The 18,760-nt window shown below is 39.1% G+C and overlaps 1 protein-coding gene across 1 annotated transcript; it reads right to left on the bottom strand.

Annotated features, from left to right (window-relative positions):
* Window positions 1-7,222: 7,222 nt before the first annotated feature.
* Window positions 7,223-17,198, bottom strand: LOC108429390 (G2/mitotic-specific cyclin-B3-like). Its single transcript, XM_017701093.2, has 11 exons — window positions 16,785-17,198; window positions 16,510-16,593; window positions 16,234-16,310; window positions 14,738-14,882; window positions 13,199-13,297; window positions 12,940-13,032; window positions 10,982-11,119; window positions 10,589-10,744; window positions 9,106-9,255; window positions 7,737-7,867; window positions 7,223-7,651 (listed from the first exon to the last, which is right to left on the bottom strand). The coding sequence occupies exons 1-11, from the start codon at window positions 16,857-16,859 to the stop codon at window positions 7,567-7,569; spliced, it is 1,233 nt and encodes a 410-aa protein (XP_017556582.1). The 5' UTR covers window positions 16,860-17,198; the 3' UTR covers window positions 7,223-7,566.
* Between the last annotated feature and the right edge of the window lie 1,562 nt (window positions 17,199-18,760).

Here is an 18,760-nt window from a genome sequence, read left to right as displayed (position 1 = left end):
GTTCACTAGTAAGGATGGGGCGAGGTTCACCACTTTGTGAACAACTGCATGAGCAAATAGTCCAACAGCTTAAGAACAACATTTCTCAACATGCAATTGCAAGGAATTTAGGGGTTTCATCATCTACAGTCCATAATATCATCAAAAGATTCAGAGAATCTGGAGAAATCTCTGCAAGTAAGCGGCAAGGCAGAAAACCAACATTGAATGCCCGTGATCTTCGATCCCTCAGGCAGCACTGCATTAAAAACCGACATCATTCTGTAACGGATATTAACCACATGGGCTCAGGAACGCTTCAGAAAACCATTGTCAGTGAACACAGTTCGTCGCTCCATCTACAAGTGCAAGTTAAAACTCTGCCATGCAAAGTGAAAGTCATATATCAACAACACCCAGAAACACCGCCGGCTTCTCTGGGCCCGAGCTCATCTGAGATGAACTGACGCAGAGTGGAAAAGTGTCCTGTGGTCTGACGAGTCCACATTTCAAAATGTTTTTGGAAATCATGGATGTCATGTCCTCCGGGCCAAAGAGGAAAAGGACTGTCCGGATTGTTATCAGCACAAAGTTCAAAAGCCAGCATCTCTGATGGTATGGGGGGGGTGTTAGTGCCCATGGCATGGCACATCTGTGAAGGCACCATTAATGCTGAAAGGTACATACAGGTTTTGGAGCAACATATGCTGCCATCCAAGCAACGTCTTTTTCAGGGACATCCTGCTTATTTCAGCAAGACAATGCCAAGCCACATTCTGCATGGCTTTGTAGTGAAAGGGTGCAGGTACTAGACTGGCCTGCCTGCAGTCCAGACCTGTCTCCCATTGAAAATGTGTGGCACATTATGAAGCGCAAAATATGACAACGGAGGCCCCGGACTGTTGAGCAACTGAAGTTGTACATCAAGCAAGAATGTTAAAGAATTCCACCTACAAAGCTTCAACAATTCGTGTCCTCAGTTCCCAAACACTTATTGAGTGTTGTTAAAAGGAAAGGTGATGTAACACAGTGGTAAACATGCCCCTGTCCCAACTTCTTTGGAGCGTGTTGCTTAGTTTATCCGTTTGAACATGAAATATCTTGTCTTTGCAGTGTATTCAATTGAATATAGGTTGAAAAGGATTTGCAAATCATCATATTCTGTTTTTATTTATGTTTTACACAACTTCCCAACTTCATTGGAATTGGGGTTGTATACTATGCCAAGCTTTTATCAGTGGAAGAACCCTTTTTGGTGCTATATAGAACCATATACAGCACGTTCTCCTTCAATCAGAGGAACCATTTCACCATGCACAGAAACTTGTTGGCATGAAATAGTTCTCTATAGACCCTTGAAGAACAATCTTTTTAAGGGCTTAAATAAAGAGTGACAACATGAATGAATTCCTGAATGAATCCACGTTCTACCATTGACAGTCTCAACTGACTTAAACCCTACTCAGCTCTGAATTGTAAATCGTAAATCTTTTTGGGTTTTTTGTTTCTGCTGCAGCTCACTTCATTTGAATATGACTGGGCTGAAATGCGAATAGTGTATTTATGAATAATTCTTGCATTCTGATATTTTGGAAGCCCTCCATCTGTTCTAGCTCAGGGCTGTGCTCCAAGCGCCCACACATAAATGAGATGCAGATTTCAGCGCACACACACACTCGGAGAGAGTCAAAATAAGCTGACCTTAGCACTGTACTCATCATTGTCAAAGCCACTTTCAAAACATTCTCATTTCCCCCCACATTCTGAAATAAGGGCTTCTATCACAGCTCTCTACTCTTTTAGGCCACCAGTACTGCTTGATAATGACTTCATAAAATGGCTTTGAGCCCATTTAGTATCCTGTAAGTAATAAGTCAAGTGGAGTTGATGTACTGTACACACTGTATTCCCAAAAGTATGTGGACACCTGGTTCTCATGCCTTCATGAGCTTGTTGGACATTCCATTCCACCATGGGCATTAATATGGAGTTGGCTCCTTGTTTATGGTTATAACAACCTCCACTCTTGTAGGAAGGCTTTCCATAAGATTTTGAAGTGTGCTTTAGACCACTCCAGCCGAAGCGTTATCATGCATGGTGATCTTAGGGTTGCCACGGTAGCCCATTTCATGAAGTGCCTGACATGTAGTTCTTGTGTTGATGTTGCTTCCAGAGGCAGTTTGGAGCTCTTTTACATGCTACGTGCTTCAGCGCTCAGCGGTCCCGCTTCGTAGTTTGTCGTGGTCTATTACCACTTTATGACTGAAGTGTTGTTGCTCTAAGATGATTCTCTCTGAGCTCTTCAGTACAAGCCATTCTACTGATAATGTTTGACTCTGGAGACTGCATGGCTATGCGCTTCATATACACCTGTTAGCAAAGGGTTAAACCTTAATATTTAGTTACTATTTTTCATGTTTAATATCAATATGTTTTGTAGCCACACTGCAATAGGTCGCACCTTATCACTATGATCAAAGGTGCATCAAAAAGAGAAGAAACTTCGTTCCTGTGCTGATAGTTGTATCCAAAAGCATTTGCCAAATTTGCTGATTTTCCAAGTGAAAAGAGGTTAACGCAACTTCTGCATAGGGCTCACTTCAAGATCACGTATTTTTACAAGTTTTAATCCTTTTAATTTATTTTCTGAACTTAAAATATTGAGGAAAAAGTCAAATAAATATGGTGTGTGCAAAAATTTGGGCACCCTTTCACTGTTTTTTTGCAAGGCCACTCATTAGGCCTTAATTCAAATCAGGGGTAGACAATTCCTACAAATAAATGACCTTTTTTGATGACCATTCCCACTTCTCAGGGTTCTGTGCTTACACTCAATAGCCATGGGCTCATGTAGCTGACTGAGGATCTGAACTCGCTCTTACAAAGTAAAAGTAGTCCAAACTGCAACTAAGGGTGAATTTAGTGAAGTCAATAAACGTTCTGCAAGAAAAATCTTTTTAAAGAACCGCTAATGGACTGGTCAGGCATGCAAAGCAAAAAAAAGCCACATTATTTCCAAGAAGTCACGGAAATATTTGCCTCGCAAGACCAATGCACAAGCTTACTGCACAGTGTTGGACAAACATCATCTACCCAATCTACAAACATCATCATAAGATAACCTTACCTGTGATCTTATCACAAAAGCCAGCGTTTAAAGTACTCAAAACAACACATAGTTAAGTCCCAGGTACAGTGATGTAACAAAAGATAAACTCTTTGGCACCAAAGATATGTTTGGAAAAAAACAAGGCATTTCAAGAAAATAATACCTTGCCAACTGTTGAGCATGGGGGTGGATATGTTGTGCTTTCGGGTTGTGTTGCAGCCAGTGGCACAGGAAATGTGGAGCTAGAAGGATGAACAGATTCTACTAAAGATCAACAAATCCTGAAATGTCCCAAAGTCAGTGAAGAAGCTAAAAATGAGAAGAGGTTTTCTAAACATCCATCAAGATCAACCCTGAACCACTTCAAGAAACCAAACATTAAAGTTTTAGAATGGCCTTCACCATCCCCAGAATGATATTGGAAATCTGTGATTTGACCTTGAACATGGTAAAAAGCAAGATGACTTACACTCACTGGGCACTTCATTAAATACACCTACCTTGTATTTATATTTATCACCCATTTTATCAGCTGGTCACCGGTGAAGTGTGTGTTGTGCTGGTACGAGTGTATCAGACACAGCAGTGCTGCTGGAGTTTTTAAACACCTCAGTGTCACTGTTGGACTGAGAATAGTCCACCAAGCAAAAATATCCAGCCAACAGCGTCCTGTGACCACCGATGAAGGACTAGAGGATGACCAATACAATCTGTGCAGCAACAGATGAGCTATCGTTTCTGGCTTTACATCTACAAGGTGGACCGACAAGGTAGGAGTGTCAAATAGAATGGACAATGAGTGGACAGTCTTTATAAACTCAAGCAGCGCTGCTGTCTCTGATCCCCTCGTACCAGCGCAACACAAACTAACACACCATGATTGTCACTGCAGTGCTGAGAATGATCCATCACCCAAATAATACCTGCTCTGAGGTGGTCCTGTGGGGGCCCCTGACTATTAATGAATGGGGTATAACAACAGTCTGTAACTGTAAAACTACAAAGTGCTCCTATATGGTAAGTGGAGCTGATAAAATGGACAGTGAGTGTAGATACTAGGAGGTAGTTTTAATGTTATGGCTGATCTGTGTATGTGCTTAGTGTTAGTTTTTCCAGGTGTTACTTAATGCCATCTAGGGAAAGCCATAGCAGTACATGTTAATAGTCACTGTGAGCTAACAAAGTGCTCGGTGAGTGTATAAATATTTCCTAACTAGAAACATTCTGCAAAGAAAAGAAAACAATACATTATTCAATAATGGAAAGTTCCCTGGCCACAAGAAACATTTATAGGCTGTGATTTCAGCCAAATAACTTCTTGCTAAGTACTGATTGAAATGGAGCCCAGACTAATACACATGGCACTAATACACTTTTTTCCACCTGAAAAGTACGTATTTGTACCTTTTCATAAGCTAATGTTTTAAAACAGAACAATAAAATAAAAAGCAAGGAGACGAGACAGGATGTGTGGAGTCAGTACAGCTTAGAAAATAATAATTTAATTGGATTATGGTTCAGTTATGTTCCCTGACTAAAGGTACTGAGATGTACCCTTGAGGGTACCACCCCAGTGACAGTTTTATACCTTTATTTCTGACATTGCATAGATGTTCCTTAGGTTCTTGACATGCTGTAGAATAAAATCTTTACATTATGAGGCGATTTTTTTAAATGTTCTTCGGACCCCACTTATGGTGTTCTGTCCTCCTAAGGCATCGCTCCAAAGAATCGTTTTGGCACCTATATTGTTAAGAGTATAGATGCTGGATGCAGTTCTATATATTACTGATTACGAAAAAGAGAATCCCACTTATTTTTCAAACGTTCTGCTTAATTAAATCATTGTCATCAAAGTCATTCAGTGCGATTTGATGCGAAATGCTCCATACTAAACTTATAGAGTCACTGTTGTTCACAATAGTGGTAATAGGAACCAGATGTCTGAAGAGTGTAATGTCTCAAAGCTTCCTCACAGGATGTTATTATATGAAGTGATTATGAATACACTGCCTGAAACTTTGTTTTACGATAGGTTTTTACGAAGGTTTTTAAAATGCATTCCTGTCAGGGAGGTACAAGCAGGGTGCTGTGTTTTCAGATGCAACCACTCTGTTATATTACATGTAAAAACTCAGAAGAAACGTGCAGATTCAGTGATTGTTTTGGATAGTAAAATAAATGGCTATATTTGACACCTAGTTCCTATCACCACCTATAAAGAAACCGGAGTCTACAAAGAACCACTTCACGTCAAACCATCCTTTTTTCTCAAAAATGTCATTATGTAGATTTTTTAACCAATGAACTTTAACAGTTTTGAGCTGCTACATTTGTGGTTCTTTGGTGAAAAGTTTCTTTTAGTTAAATCATTGCTCCATCAAAGTAACAATCCTTTAAACTGGGTATGGGTTTGGGCTAAGGCACTCTTCTCTGCCTTTTAATTATAACATCTCAATGTTCATATCACCACTTAAAAAAAAAAATAGCAGTAATCAAATATGAAGTTTGGAGGTCTGTAGTGATTGACGCTGCAGAAAGTTGCCACAGCATCCGCTGACCCCGTACTGTTATTTTACATGGCCTACCACTTTGTGGCTGAGTAGCTGTCATTCCCAATCACTTCCACTTTGTTATAATATCATTGACAGGTGACTGTGGAATATTTAGTAGAGAGGAAATTTCACAACTGGGTTTCTGGCATCCTATCACGGTACCACGCTGGGATTCACTGTGCTCCCATTCTTTTATAAATGTTTGCAGAAGCAGTCTGCAGGCCTAGGTGCTTGGTTTTATACACCTGTGGCCATGGAAGTGATTGGAACACCTGAATTCAATGATTTGGATGGGTGAGGACAGCTGGGAAAGGACCAATCTTTTGATATCATTCACCATGTAGGGTGAAATACCTAGAAATCTTGCAAATGCTTGAGAAATGTTCTTAAACCACTGCCATACACTATATGGCCAAAAGTTTGTGGACATCTGCTCACCCAATGTTTCTTCCAAAATCAAGAGTATTAAAAACGAGTTTGTCCCGCTCCACTGCAGTAACGGTCTCTACGCTTCAGGGAAGGCTTTACCCTAAATGATGGAACATTGCTGTGAAGATTTGATTGCACTCAGCAGCAGGAGCACTAGTGGGATTAAATATTGATGTTAGATGATTAGTTCTGGATCTCAAATGCCACTCCAACTCATGCCAAAGGTATTGACTGGTGTTCTGTCACTCCAGAGAACGCAGATGCACTTGTCCACAGCTCACTGCTGGGGGCAGTATACCCCTCTAGCCTATGCTTGGCATTAGACACGATGACCTTAGGCTCCTAACCAGGTGTTCCAAAGCATCCGGTCCTTTTCTATGGAGACTACACGAATTTACTGATAAGAAGTGCTGTCCACAAACATTTGAACATATAGCATGTATGGAGGCAAGTCTCAACCCATCCTTGCTCTTACAGGACTTTCCTGGACAATCTTTTTATACCCAAGCATGATCGCGTCTTCTTTTTTGAAACATTTCTTAATTATGTTCCTAGTCTTAAATTGTCCCCGTCCCAACTTATTTTGGAATGTGTTGCAAGCATCAGTTTCAGAAGGAGCATATATTTGTACAAAAACTAAAACATTAAATATCTTGTCATTATAATGAATTCATTTAAATAAGAGTAAAACTGGTATATAAATCACTGCTTTGTTTTTATTTGCATTTTATTTACTGTCCCGTTATGAAATAGTTGGTACATCATTTCACAGCAGCTGCCCTTTACATTATTTGAAAAGTTCATGATGAATGGACCAATAGAAACGCTCCAAAATTCCTTGGAATAAAACTTAACTTTAAAAGTTACATTTTTTGCCTTCTTCTGTAAAATTGCCATTTTATATCTGCATATATCTGTATATAATACATGGAATCTGATGACTACCTGGGATGCTGCCCACTTGTGGCTGCAGGGAAGTATTACTATCATTGTTTTAGAAGTTAAACATTTTGAGAAAGAACTTTAGAGAGACGAAAATGTATGCATATGGTGAAAATGTTTATTTTTCAAAACAAAGCCATTAAAATAGCATCATTTCATTGTCACATAATAACAAAATCCATAATAAAGAGGAGTAAAATATTTTTTATGAATATAAATGATGTATCGTTTTTGCATACAAATATATCTGTAACAGAGATCAAACACCTGCAAAACATTGACACACACACAAAAAAAAAAAAAAAACAATACTACCTCTTCATACATCGGTTCATATTCCACATTAACTCGAGGCCCTGTAATCACTCGGCCATTTTTAAAGAACTACAAACTACGTTTAAAACGATCAGTTAAAACAATCCATTATTTAAATTTAGTACAAAACTACAAAACACAAATTTACATATTTTAAATTACATACAAAATAATAAATAACATATACAAATGTAACAAACACATATTTACATGACCTCCGGGGTGAATTCTTTTGCTTCACTGAGTAATATCTTGTTCAGACAGAGCCTCTTCTAATGTCTTAATGTGTACAAGTGGAATTTTTGCTACTTCAAAAAACACCCTGAAAAAACACAAAAGGACAGCATATGAAATAATCGGAACTGAACCAGCTTTCATTTTTACCACAATGCATTTGCTTCACTTACTTGTGAGAGTACTTATTTTCCACAGCTTTGAGCTTTTCATCGGATGGGCTGGCCAGCATTGCGTACAGTCTCCTCACCAGAGGGCTCAGGTCACTCAGTGAATAGCCACTGTGGTACTGAAGAGCCGCTGTCTGCATTAGAGACAAAGCATCTAACATCATCAGCTAACTTCCATCTAGAGGACTTTTAGGTTTGCTACTGCACTGTTATTGCACAGGCTTATGATGAGAGTGGGGTCAAAACTAGCTGCATTTACTCACTCAGACGCACTCAGTTATACAACACTTAGTTCAGATGACAGTTTGATTATAATGAAGTATTCTACCCAAGTGGCCTCACCAAATATTCCACAAGGCATCAAAGCTTAAGTAGCAGCTTTCTTTACACTGCAGTTACCATTACATTTCCACTTTAGCGTATTCATTAAACAGAGAACAGACACACTAACTTCTATAGCTAGATTCCATAGATAATATTTCACAAGCAACTCGTTTGGTCCAAATATGATTTAGAGTTCAACAGCAAGACTTGTGTCAAATTCTAAACCTTCCACTGCCCCTAAGCAAGCTTTTCAGGCGGCAAAATGTGACGGAGGATTAACTAAGTCAAGTGGAATAAGCCAGAAACTAGCAGAATTCAATTCGGCACACTAGATGGGTTGTGAAATGCTTTCCACAACCCATCTATATGAGGTTCAGCTCATATTGCACAAAAGGCTACTTTGGCTGGAAAGAAATGCCTGTATTAAGCATATTTGATCAAATGTTCAGGGCTTCTGTGCTTGATTGCAGAGCTGTTGTACAAGCATAAAAAACATGAGGTTGAGTACTTCGGTGAATAACATCATGGCTGTGATGATCTACAATACAGATCTACAGGGAAAATGTATATTTTAGATATATGCTTTTTAAGTAATATACATTTATTTCTACCTAAGTATTTGTGAGGAAGGGAATCTTCCTCACAAATTTCTTTTACTCTGTTATTCAGTCACGAATATTTGATTACTAATTATAACTCTAACATTTAGTGCTTAATTTCCTTGTGCCACATTGGTGGCAGCATCTGTCCTGCTTTGCCACTTTTTACATATTTAACTTTTGAAATTTAGCATTTATTAAGCAGACGTTCATGAAAAACTGAAGAATAGAGCTTAACCAACTTCAGTTGCCATGCTGATGGATGCTGGATGTTCATCAAAGTTTTGTAAGTTACTCAGTAGTTTAGCTTTTAAAACAATATATTTTTATACATTTTACTCTTACTCGGGTTGTATTTTTTTACTCAAGTAAGGGATTGGGCTACCCTACCCACCAAAAATTCGACGCTGGACTGGCAGGCTCACACACTGTGTGCATGTCGTACTTACCCATCCTCCCAGGCCTTTAGTGACAAGTGCAAGGAGCAAGCAGGCAGAAGCAAGATGAGAAGGTCTCTCAGGCACCAGCTCCAGTTCCAGCAGGCTGAGTTCACATACGTAACGTGCAAGCGTTAGTGTCTCCATACTAGCATGGGCTACCTGTGGGTTTGGTGACAAAAATGTGTGATAATAAAATGCATTTGTGAATAAAGGCTCAGTCAGTTAAAGAACACTAGCTCACTCCGAATTTAGCTTCTATACATAGCCTCTTTGTAGGCCTCTTTAATTTATGTGGCTTTAACAGTGTAGTAAGGGTGGGACAACTTCATTAGAGTTTTGAAAAATGGAAACTAAGATTTGAAACACTGTATCAACATTTAAAACTGCATAATGTCCCTCGGCCTTTAATTTGCCACCTTTCATGGAAACTTTCACTCACATGGCAGAGCTTTTTCTGAAGACTCATAAATTCTAAGCGTTTCAATTTTGGGGGCTTATTTTCTTAGAAGGATGGCACAGCTGCCTATTTTGACTGTTCTACCTAATATGATCCTGGCGATGCCACAGCCATCCATAACTGGACGTCCAAGTGAGTATATTTGCCATTGTTTTTTCTGTGTGGGCAGGATAGACCTCTCTCTCCATTACCCTCCATCTATATTAGGGTGATTCTGTAGAAAACCTCCAGTAATTTCACAATTAGCCTTCTGATATGGATGAAATTACTTTTAAATCTATACTACATGCATTTTGGGGATTTGAAGGCCTCTTTAGTGGAAAGTAAAAAAACAATCCTCCTTCAAACATGGTGAAGGATGTGTCTTCAGAGGATGCGAGTGAATGACCTACTATTGTAATCATATCTTCTACAGTATAGTGTTGATTTTGTATTTAAGATACAAACATTGAGACGGACCTTCTTTTCAAGTGTGCAGGATGTTAATATGTAAAGACTGACTTTTAAATTACTATTTCAAGCTTTACAGGTGACTCACACGGTAATTTGGATTTTTTTCTCCTGACTGAGTAATACTACTTCTTTCAACTTTAAGGGAAAAAAATGCAGCTTTAATTTACAGCTCACAGGCCGTCACTCCAACGTGGAAACAGATGTGTATGCTGGCTATTATGGTCTGGGCTAGTACTGCTACAGCAGTGAAAATTCAAAATACCTACACAATATGAAAACAAAGTCGTGATTTGTAAATCTACTTTGACTTGTATTTGAAAGATTAAAGAATACCGCAATGCCGCAAGGTTTTACCTCATCCACTTCATAGTTGTTTGAAAATCTGTCAATAAATAATGCTTTTGTAATGTTTTTGCAATTTAACACAAGTCAAACTGAATTTACTAATCAATGCCTCCTGTTTTTATTAGCATTTGTGATGGTAGTAAATGGTCAACGGTCTCAGCAATCCTCTAACTGCAGGTAAAGAAAAATGACTTTCATTTCTATACTGATCAAAAAGGAAGTTCTACATGTTCTAACCTTTGCATAGCGCCTGAGGAATCTGTATGGAACAGGGATGTTGATATCAAAGTTAAGTCCTTGTAAGATGTTCCTTTCCATGACAATGAACTCCTGCCTTTTGTACGCGTCATCACAAATGTACAAGAAGTCATCAATGCAGGGAGGGCATCGCTCCTAGTCAAAAAAATGAAACATAAATATTGACTCAATATGCATTAAACCTTGTGTTTAATGTGCTATTCTTCAAGCAGTAAAGGAGCACATCATAACAATGCCATCATTGCCAATCAAAAATGTGCCAAGAGGCTAAATAGCACTATGAAAAGGAGCTCTGGTCTTTCATTAATTTTACACATTAACAATTTCAGTACAAGTGACCCGTTTAGTCCCCGCATACGTTCACTCTCTTACTTCAAACTTGGCAGCAATGAGCATAGCCGTGGAGCCAATGAGCTGCAGGGATTCCTTCATAACCACGGTGACGGCCAGGTAGTGGTCTGTGACCTTCACTGCTAGATACAGGGTTTCGTGATTGAGCTCAAAGTTTTCCTGCACAAAGAAGTTAAAATATCAGCAATAAATACACAATGAGACACAAAGAAAATGCTGCTCAAGCACTATTACATTTCAATACTTTTACGGTCCTAACCAACTTCAACTCCACTGAACAGTGAAAAAGTTAATACCATAATTTAAAACCAAATTAGTCAGTTTAAGCATCTGGGAGCCAATAAGCATGCTCAGTCCTAAACCTAGACTGCTGATTGTGTATCTAAATTACATATCGCATCAGAGCTTCTCGATTAGTCTGCAGTCCCTTACAGTCTGTAAATATACCCACATCCTGCACCTCACATTATGGTTTAAGCCACACGCACTTTCGATTTGCACAAGACCTCTGAGGTAGCGTCAACATTTCGCTGTGGGCGACTAGTCTCAAGGAGCCAGACATGATCATAATGGGAAAACATGTCTGGGGATAACTTGTTAAACTTTAGGTGCAGGATGGCACCAAAAGCCACAGCAGACAAAGGTACAGCCCTCACAGCCCCATATTCCTTTAGTATGTCCATCAGGCAATGTTGAGGAGGCTTAATGATGCGTTACTTTGACTTTAGTGAAAAAATGTTGTCCCACGTTTTCATGTCACCACTGAACAGTTTTACTTTGTAGGCAGAGCCTTTTTAGCCATACTCCTGCATTTAAGAACAAGAAGTGAGACCATATCCCTGCCCCTCTATGCCACATAGTGAGCGGTTAGAACTCACTGTTTTGAATGAAATGTGTTCCAAAGTCTAAAAAACTGTGTAACTTCAAGAATTGTCATCACTAAAGCACCTTTTCTACCATTAAGTGAATGTTTTTGTGTTTTAGTGAACGATATTATGATTTTGTGTGTTTTAATGTTTAAAGCTATGTTTGCTAGTCATGTACAGGCTAGTATTTTTGAAACATTTGATAATGTTTTGGTAACATTTGATAACGTTTCAGAGGCATTATTGTAGATGGCGTGGGGTTTGGAGGGGTGTTGGGTGGTTGTGGTGCCACAATATCTATCACAATATCAAAATCACCTTATATCTATAAGATCATTTATAAATGAGGAGTTGTGACATGAATAGTGAAGTGAAAAAGGAAAAAAAAAATTATGCCCCCTGGAAAAGGGGTGGGGGTGTGGCCAAGGAATTTTGGCCCAGGAATATATTTCATATACACACACACACACACACACACACACACATCCATCCATCCATCCATTTTCTAAGCCGCTTCTCCGTCAGGGTCGCGGGGGGGTGCTGGAGCCTATCCCAGCAGTCTTCGGGTGAAAGGCACGATACACCCTGGACAGGTCGCCAGTCCATCGCAGGGCAGACAGACAGACACAGACAGTCACTCACACCCAGGGGTAATTTAGCATGTCCAATTGGCCTGACTGCATGTCTTTGGACTGTGGGAGGAAACCGGAGAACCCGGAGGAAACCCACACAGACACGGGGAGAACACGCAAACTCCACACAGAGAGGACCCTGGTCGCCCGGCCGGGGAATCGAACCCAGGCCCTCCTTGCTGTGAGGCGACAGCACTACCCACCACGCCACCGTGCCGCCCACACACACATATTTAAAAAAAAAAAAAAGGCATTATTGCATTACTAGAGGCAAAATGCAATGTTTAATTGTTTAATAAAATACACATTATTAAAGTATAGGGTCATTCAAAGTAAACAGATTGTAGTCTGAAGTCCAAGTCAATTAAAAGTATGAAATGTGTTTTCAATTCTGACTTAACCAATTCGGATGAAATGATCCATAGAGAAAAAAAATGTATATACCTAGCTCTGTAAAGAACAAACTAACAATCAAGTTTACCTGGACTTCCACCATCCAGTCCACAAGAATGCCCCTCATTTCTCCATTCAAGTCTGGCTGATTGTGCATGTAATCAGTCAAGACAAACTTCTCCTGCAAAGTAGAGAGAAAATATACACATGGTGCAGTAAACCGTTTTACCCAGTAGCTGCCAATTTTTTAAATTTTATGACTTGAATGTCCTTCTTAGACAGAAATTGTAGCATGACCTCCAAACTTTGGCACAAAAAACAACATCCAAACTACAGCAGGTTCTCACCTCTCTATTCTTCAGGTAATCAAATATATCTTTGGCATACTCCGGACTCATCAAGCTGTCACCAGCCTGCTCCTTATCAATGTCAAAGGCTTCTGGTATCTGAGGATAACAAGAATGATGCAGCATTGAATACTTAATTGAAGTAAAAAAGATTTTTGTGGCTTCACACAGTGTATTCAGGCCAAGTTAAAGAGGCTTTTCAGCTTAGACACATCTGTTTACATCTGTTGTAAACATGCCTACTGGCCTCCTGCAGTGGTGTAGCGGTATTCCCTAGAGGGCTGCCTAAAGCTTTTGTCTTGAGGAGCCAAAGTGCAATGTTTGTGGTGGGCCGAAGACCATAAAGACAAAACAATACATGAAGTAAGAAAGCAGGAAAGCTTTAAACTGAGTTTTTAAAATGTCATTTATAACATTACAATACATATTGTTATTAAAATACTTCAAAAATCATTTAAGAAGTGAAAATAATTTAACATTTAACATTTATGGCATTTGGCTGACGCTCTTATCCAGAGCGACTTACAGTTTGACCATTTTTACACAGGTAGGCCAAGGTGGTGTTAGGAGTCTTGCCCAAGGACTCTTATTGGTATAGCGTAGGGGGCTTGCCTTGGTGGGGGATTGAACCCCAGTCTACAGTGTAGAAGGCAGAGGTTTTACCCACTACACTACACCAACCACTTAAGCTATATACAGTATATACAGTATAATGTGTAATAATATACATAATATAGACATATAATGTGTAATAATATACAGTATAATGCTATATACAGTATAATGTCTTAGCTGGAAAATGCAGATGGAAGTCGGACAGGTAACCCTATGTCTTAAATGCTTCTGGTATTTGTTTTGTGCTGAAAAGGTTTAATATCTTGTTCTCCAACAAAATTGAAAAAACGGAGGTCAGTGTTAAAATAATTCTAGCTTGATTGCATTTATTGGCCTTCAGATCAATGACTAGACCAGCAGAAAAGTTGAATTAAATACTGCAGGGATTCCAAGTAGACATGTTTGTATGACTTGTTTGTGAAGTGCAGGCTGGGTACTGTACTGAGAGAACACTGATGAATGAAAACACAAAAGCAATATTAAATAGTGAACTGTGTCCAACTGATGTGGCTGACTGATATAAAGCTGCGCTACAGGACACTGTGTAACATGAAAAACATCAAATCAGACTCTAGTTTTAAGCCAGAATGTCCCTTTATGATATGACATTTTTTCATAATTATTAATGGAGGCACACCAATCATTCACAATACTAATGACAAGCTGCTAAATGTGACATTCAAATCACAGATGTTTCATTTGGTACGATTAATTTAACCTTAAAGACAGGTTACACTACAATATTTATATAGAACGATACAGCTCTTGTTTTATATGTACTGTATTTCTGATGTTTCATTCACCTACTGTAAATGCTCAGATGTGAGTGCAAACTTAAAGAGGTAAAAGGATGAAAACTGCTGTGAAAGACAAGCAAGACATTTACTCTGGCACGCGTGAAAAGTAGAGAATATGAAATTTAACCTTTTGTTCTTGGACTGCAGACTGCAGAGCTTGTTGGACTACAGATTGCTCTTTAGGACGAGATGCACCGATGTCTTCTGATACCGCCTCCTCCACCTGACCTTCAGCTTTCTTGGGCTGCTCCTCAGACGATGTACATTTAGACCTGAAGAAACAACTTATTGAAGCAAAAGTCCTAAAATGACTACGAATGTTTATTAACTCATTCATTTCCAACTAAATTTGGGTTGATGAAAAAAAAATGCCACCGAATTTCCTCTGATGAAAATTTAAAGTGATGAAATCTAGATCGAACATTTTTATTTGCATACATTGATTTACAATAACATTTATATTGATCATTCTGTTAAAGTCATGAATGCTGTGTGAAAATATGATAAAGTGCTACACACTTTTTAGCCTTCTCTTTTTAGATGTATGGTCTTAACAAAATGGATTTTTTTTTCAGGCAAGCTCGCAGAACAGACAGACCAAATGACCTTAACAGGTTAATTGCCTGCTTCCGAAGTAAGATACAGCCTGGAGTGAAGACTAACGCTCCCATGAACTTCCACAGGGCATAGAACCACATTGTTTAATTCACCCTGATTTATACAATAACAATCAATTTCAGTCAATAATCTTTAGCATGAAACCAAGCCATAAAATATGCACCATGCGAGCTATACGATTACACGTAGTGCAAGGTGGTACCGATGTACTGCGGTATTTAATGATTTTAATGTTGGCTTGCATTTAAAGTTAATGAATGGTTTCTGAGAGTTACGACCCCCAACCACCCCATTTTACATGGACATTTAACAAACCTGACCTTTTTTGACCAGACTGTTTTGTTCTGCTTCCTTTTATTAAAATTACACAAAGCAGAACCCTTAACAGTTTTGTAAAAGTTTAAGACAGAAGTTAATTTTCAGAAATCTAACTATTTATATAACGGTTATGTTCTGAATACACAAAACACACAAAATAGAATAAAAAACAAAAACAAACCGCTTCGTAATGGGGAGAGTGCTGTTTTATGGGTATTACAGTGAAAAACATTATCACATTATTTTGGAATTAAGTGTCTTATCTTGAGGTGGAAATAATAAAGATTAGAGAACACTGCTTTGCTGTATTAGGGGTATAACAGAAACTCAAAGAACTCCCCTTTTGCCTGCCCCATGCAAGCCAAATGAAGGTAATTCATTAATGGAGGGTGCTGCAGGAGTTTTGAAATAGCTCAGTGTCACTGCTGGACTAAGAATAGTCCACCAGCCAAAATGATGACCAACACAAATTGTGCAGCAACAAATGAGCTACTCTCTCTGACTTTACATCTACAAGGTGGACCAACGAGGTAGGAGTGTCTATTAGAGTGGACTGTAAGCAGATGGGGTTTAAAAACTCCAGCACCATTGCTATATATATATATATATATATATATATATATATATATATATATATATATATATATATAGTGTGTGTACACCTGAAGAGATCATAGTCATCATTACCTAGTTTTAACCGCTTTGCTTGCCTTTCTGCCTGGCTTACCACTCTTTACTGAGGCACCATTCTGCACTTTGTTGGTCTGATTGAAAGAAGAGAACACATTCTTACTCCATCACATTTTGAATGAATTATTCAGAATGTACAATTATCATAAGAAGTACAGGTTACAAATGGCCACTAACATAAAGATCTTCCATAAAAGGGACATAAGTAAAAAAATATATACTATTATTTAGCACATTAGATGATGTGAAACAGTATGTTCAGCGAGTACTTACATTTGTAAGATCAACAAATGCAGATCTTTTCTTTGGTCCCCCCTGAGGGGAGGAGGGAGTTCTTTTGACATGAAACACCTCCTCCTGTAACAAAGAAAAACAACAAAGACATCACCCCTGGGCTTATGGGCGTCTACGTGTACAGCCTTACTCATACGTGCAGATGCGGCTCATTTTCGCCATTAATGAGGCAGCGTGTCTATAACGAGTGAGGTGACTATTTAACTAGCGTTAGCCAGCGGCTTACCCAACACAAAGCGCCCCAGTGGACTCACCTGGTTGCCAAGTCCGCTCACTTTACCCTGGCGTTTAGATAAAGAGGAATGCTTGTTACTCCGCTGGAAAGCCATGGCTAACTCGACTCGGATGGTGCCAATCCTCTAGGTTTTACTTCTTCGTAGATTTTAGATGAGCTGATATGCGAGGCCGTCGCAGATCTCACACATCAGATTTAACTCGGCTCCTTTCCACAGACTCGTTTACTGCGGAGCCGGGCGGACAGACAGAGCCGCGCGTTCATACAGCCGGTATAATCCAGTCCTTCTGCTAGCACAACGGATGAACCTCCGACTGGCTACACGCGAGTTCAAACACGACCCTAATCGCGATTTATAGGAGTTTTAAATGTTATTCGCTTAGAAATGAACGCTTGTTGATTTGCACGAAGCAATATGGAAACAACAGTTTGAACTCGTAGCTCCTCCTGAAGCGCACGCTGATTGGTCCACTGCAATCCAACGTCAGCAGTAGATTTAAAAGTTCTGGCCAATCGTCTTTGTCCGTTTGCGTTCCTTTTTAACCAATCGGGGAAGAGAGGGCGCACGCAGTGGTCTGCGCCTTCTGCAGGTTGCGCTCAGAACATGTTGAATCGCTTTCAATTTCACAATAAAGACATTTTCATTGCGGACTAAAATGTATTTAAAGCTGGAAATGTGGTAAAATGATTATTTTTGAATTATAAGAGCACAGCAGGCTCGAATACAATATAAAACCAGACTTTTTTTCTAAGCCACATAACCGTGAAGAGTTAGCCACGACTGAACTACAAACCCCATGGTGACGCGTGGTGGGCTGTGAGCTAGTGACGTAATCCGTGCTGCGGGCTTTGTTTTGGGCAAACGCTCGTAAACAGCGTATTTCCTTATTTTACTATCATTTCATCATTTGGAACTAACACGTGGTCAAATCCAACTGAATATGGGGAGTAAAGTTGTACAACCTGTAATGTGCAGTCCCTCCGATTGATTATTAGGTCAATTCTCTCTCCATATTCAAGTCTAAGCTGAAATCTTGTCTTTTCGCACTTGCCTATAATCTCCCTCACGCCTTCAATGTCTGACCCTGCCATTATACAGCATTTCTTATGTAAACTGGTCTGCCTCACCAAACTCATAACCTGCCCTCAGTCTGCTATGCTCCTTCATGTGACCTCCCATATACTGCCTTGTCTTTTTGTTTGTGTTATTGTGCTCTTGTTGTCTGTGTTAAGTGTGTTATCTATGTACTTTGAATTGTAAGCGTCTTTGGGTCCTTGATAAAGCGCTATATAAAAATAAAGAATTATTATTATTATTATTATTAACGTGTGAAGCAGCAGGGGGCGATCGGACGACTTGGCTTTATGGCGTTGTTACCGTAGACTATATGGCTGTTAGCCATTGATACACATACATACATACAAAACCAACTCCAACGTTACCTATTTACCTATTCCAGGCATGTCATACTCATGTTACGTACATGGAAGTGTTGTAACCTCGGTGTATTCTTTAGTACACCCATCCTCACAAGGGAAAACAGAGATATAACGTGTCATTTGCTCTTGCAATTAAATCGAGAAATGGGAAAACCCGGATGGATAAAAGTAGCCACGAAGGAGTGGTTGTAGCAGCTTTAGTTAATCCTTTACTGCATGTGTTATGAAGTACACGTGAAAAAATATAATAATTTTCTTATAAAAATTTTAAATAGTATAAAAACAGGGAGAGTAGTTTGTATTATGTTGCCATATGGCAACAATAAAGTTGTGTGTGAGAGAAAAAAGAAGCACAGACTGTAAAAGGAAGGCATGTGATCAGAAAAATAAATTACGCCATTTAAGCCTTTATTAAAACATTACCTTTATTTTGCAGTTACCAAAAATGAAAAGAAAGTCAGTGTTGCCATATGACACCGTCTTGCAGTACATGGTTAACCATTGTAAAGAATTACTTGAACTGTAATGGTGAATGATATGTCTCTTTGTCTTTGT

Source organism: Pygocentrus nattereri, chromosome 16 (genome assembly GCF_015220715.1).
Source record: "Pygocentrus nattereri isolate fPygNat1 chromosome 16, fPygNat1.pri, whole genome shotgun sequence".
Lineage (NCBI taxonomy): Eukaryota > Metazoa > Chordata > Actinopteri > Characiformes > Serrasalmidae > Pygocentrus > Pygocentrus nattereri.
Note: the sequence above shows the minus strand (reverse complement) of the source record. Positions and strands in the feature narration are given on the sequence as shown.

Excerpts from the sequence above, each read along its gene's own strand:
- LOC108429390 (XM_017701093.2), bottom strand. The coding sequence starts at position 16,859 with ATGGCTTTCCAGCGGAGTAACAAGCATTCCTCTTTATCTAAACGCCAG. Across the intron at positions 13,033-13,198 it reads ATTACCTGAAGAATAGAGAG|GAGAAGTTTGTCTTGACTGA; the intron begins GTGAGAACCTGC and ends TCTACTTTGCAG. Across the intron at positions 9,256-10,588 it reads TCCTCAGGCGCTATGCAAAG|GTAGCCCATGCTAGTATGGA; the intron begins GTTAGAACATGT and ends CCAAACCCACAG.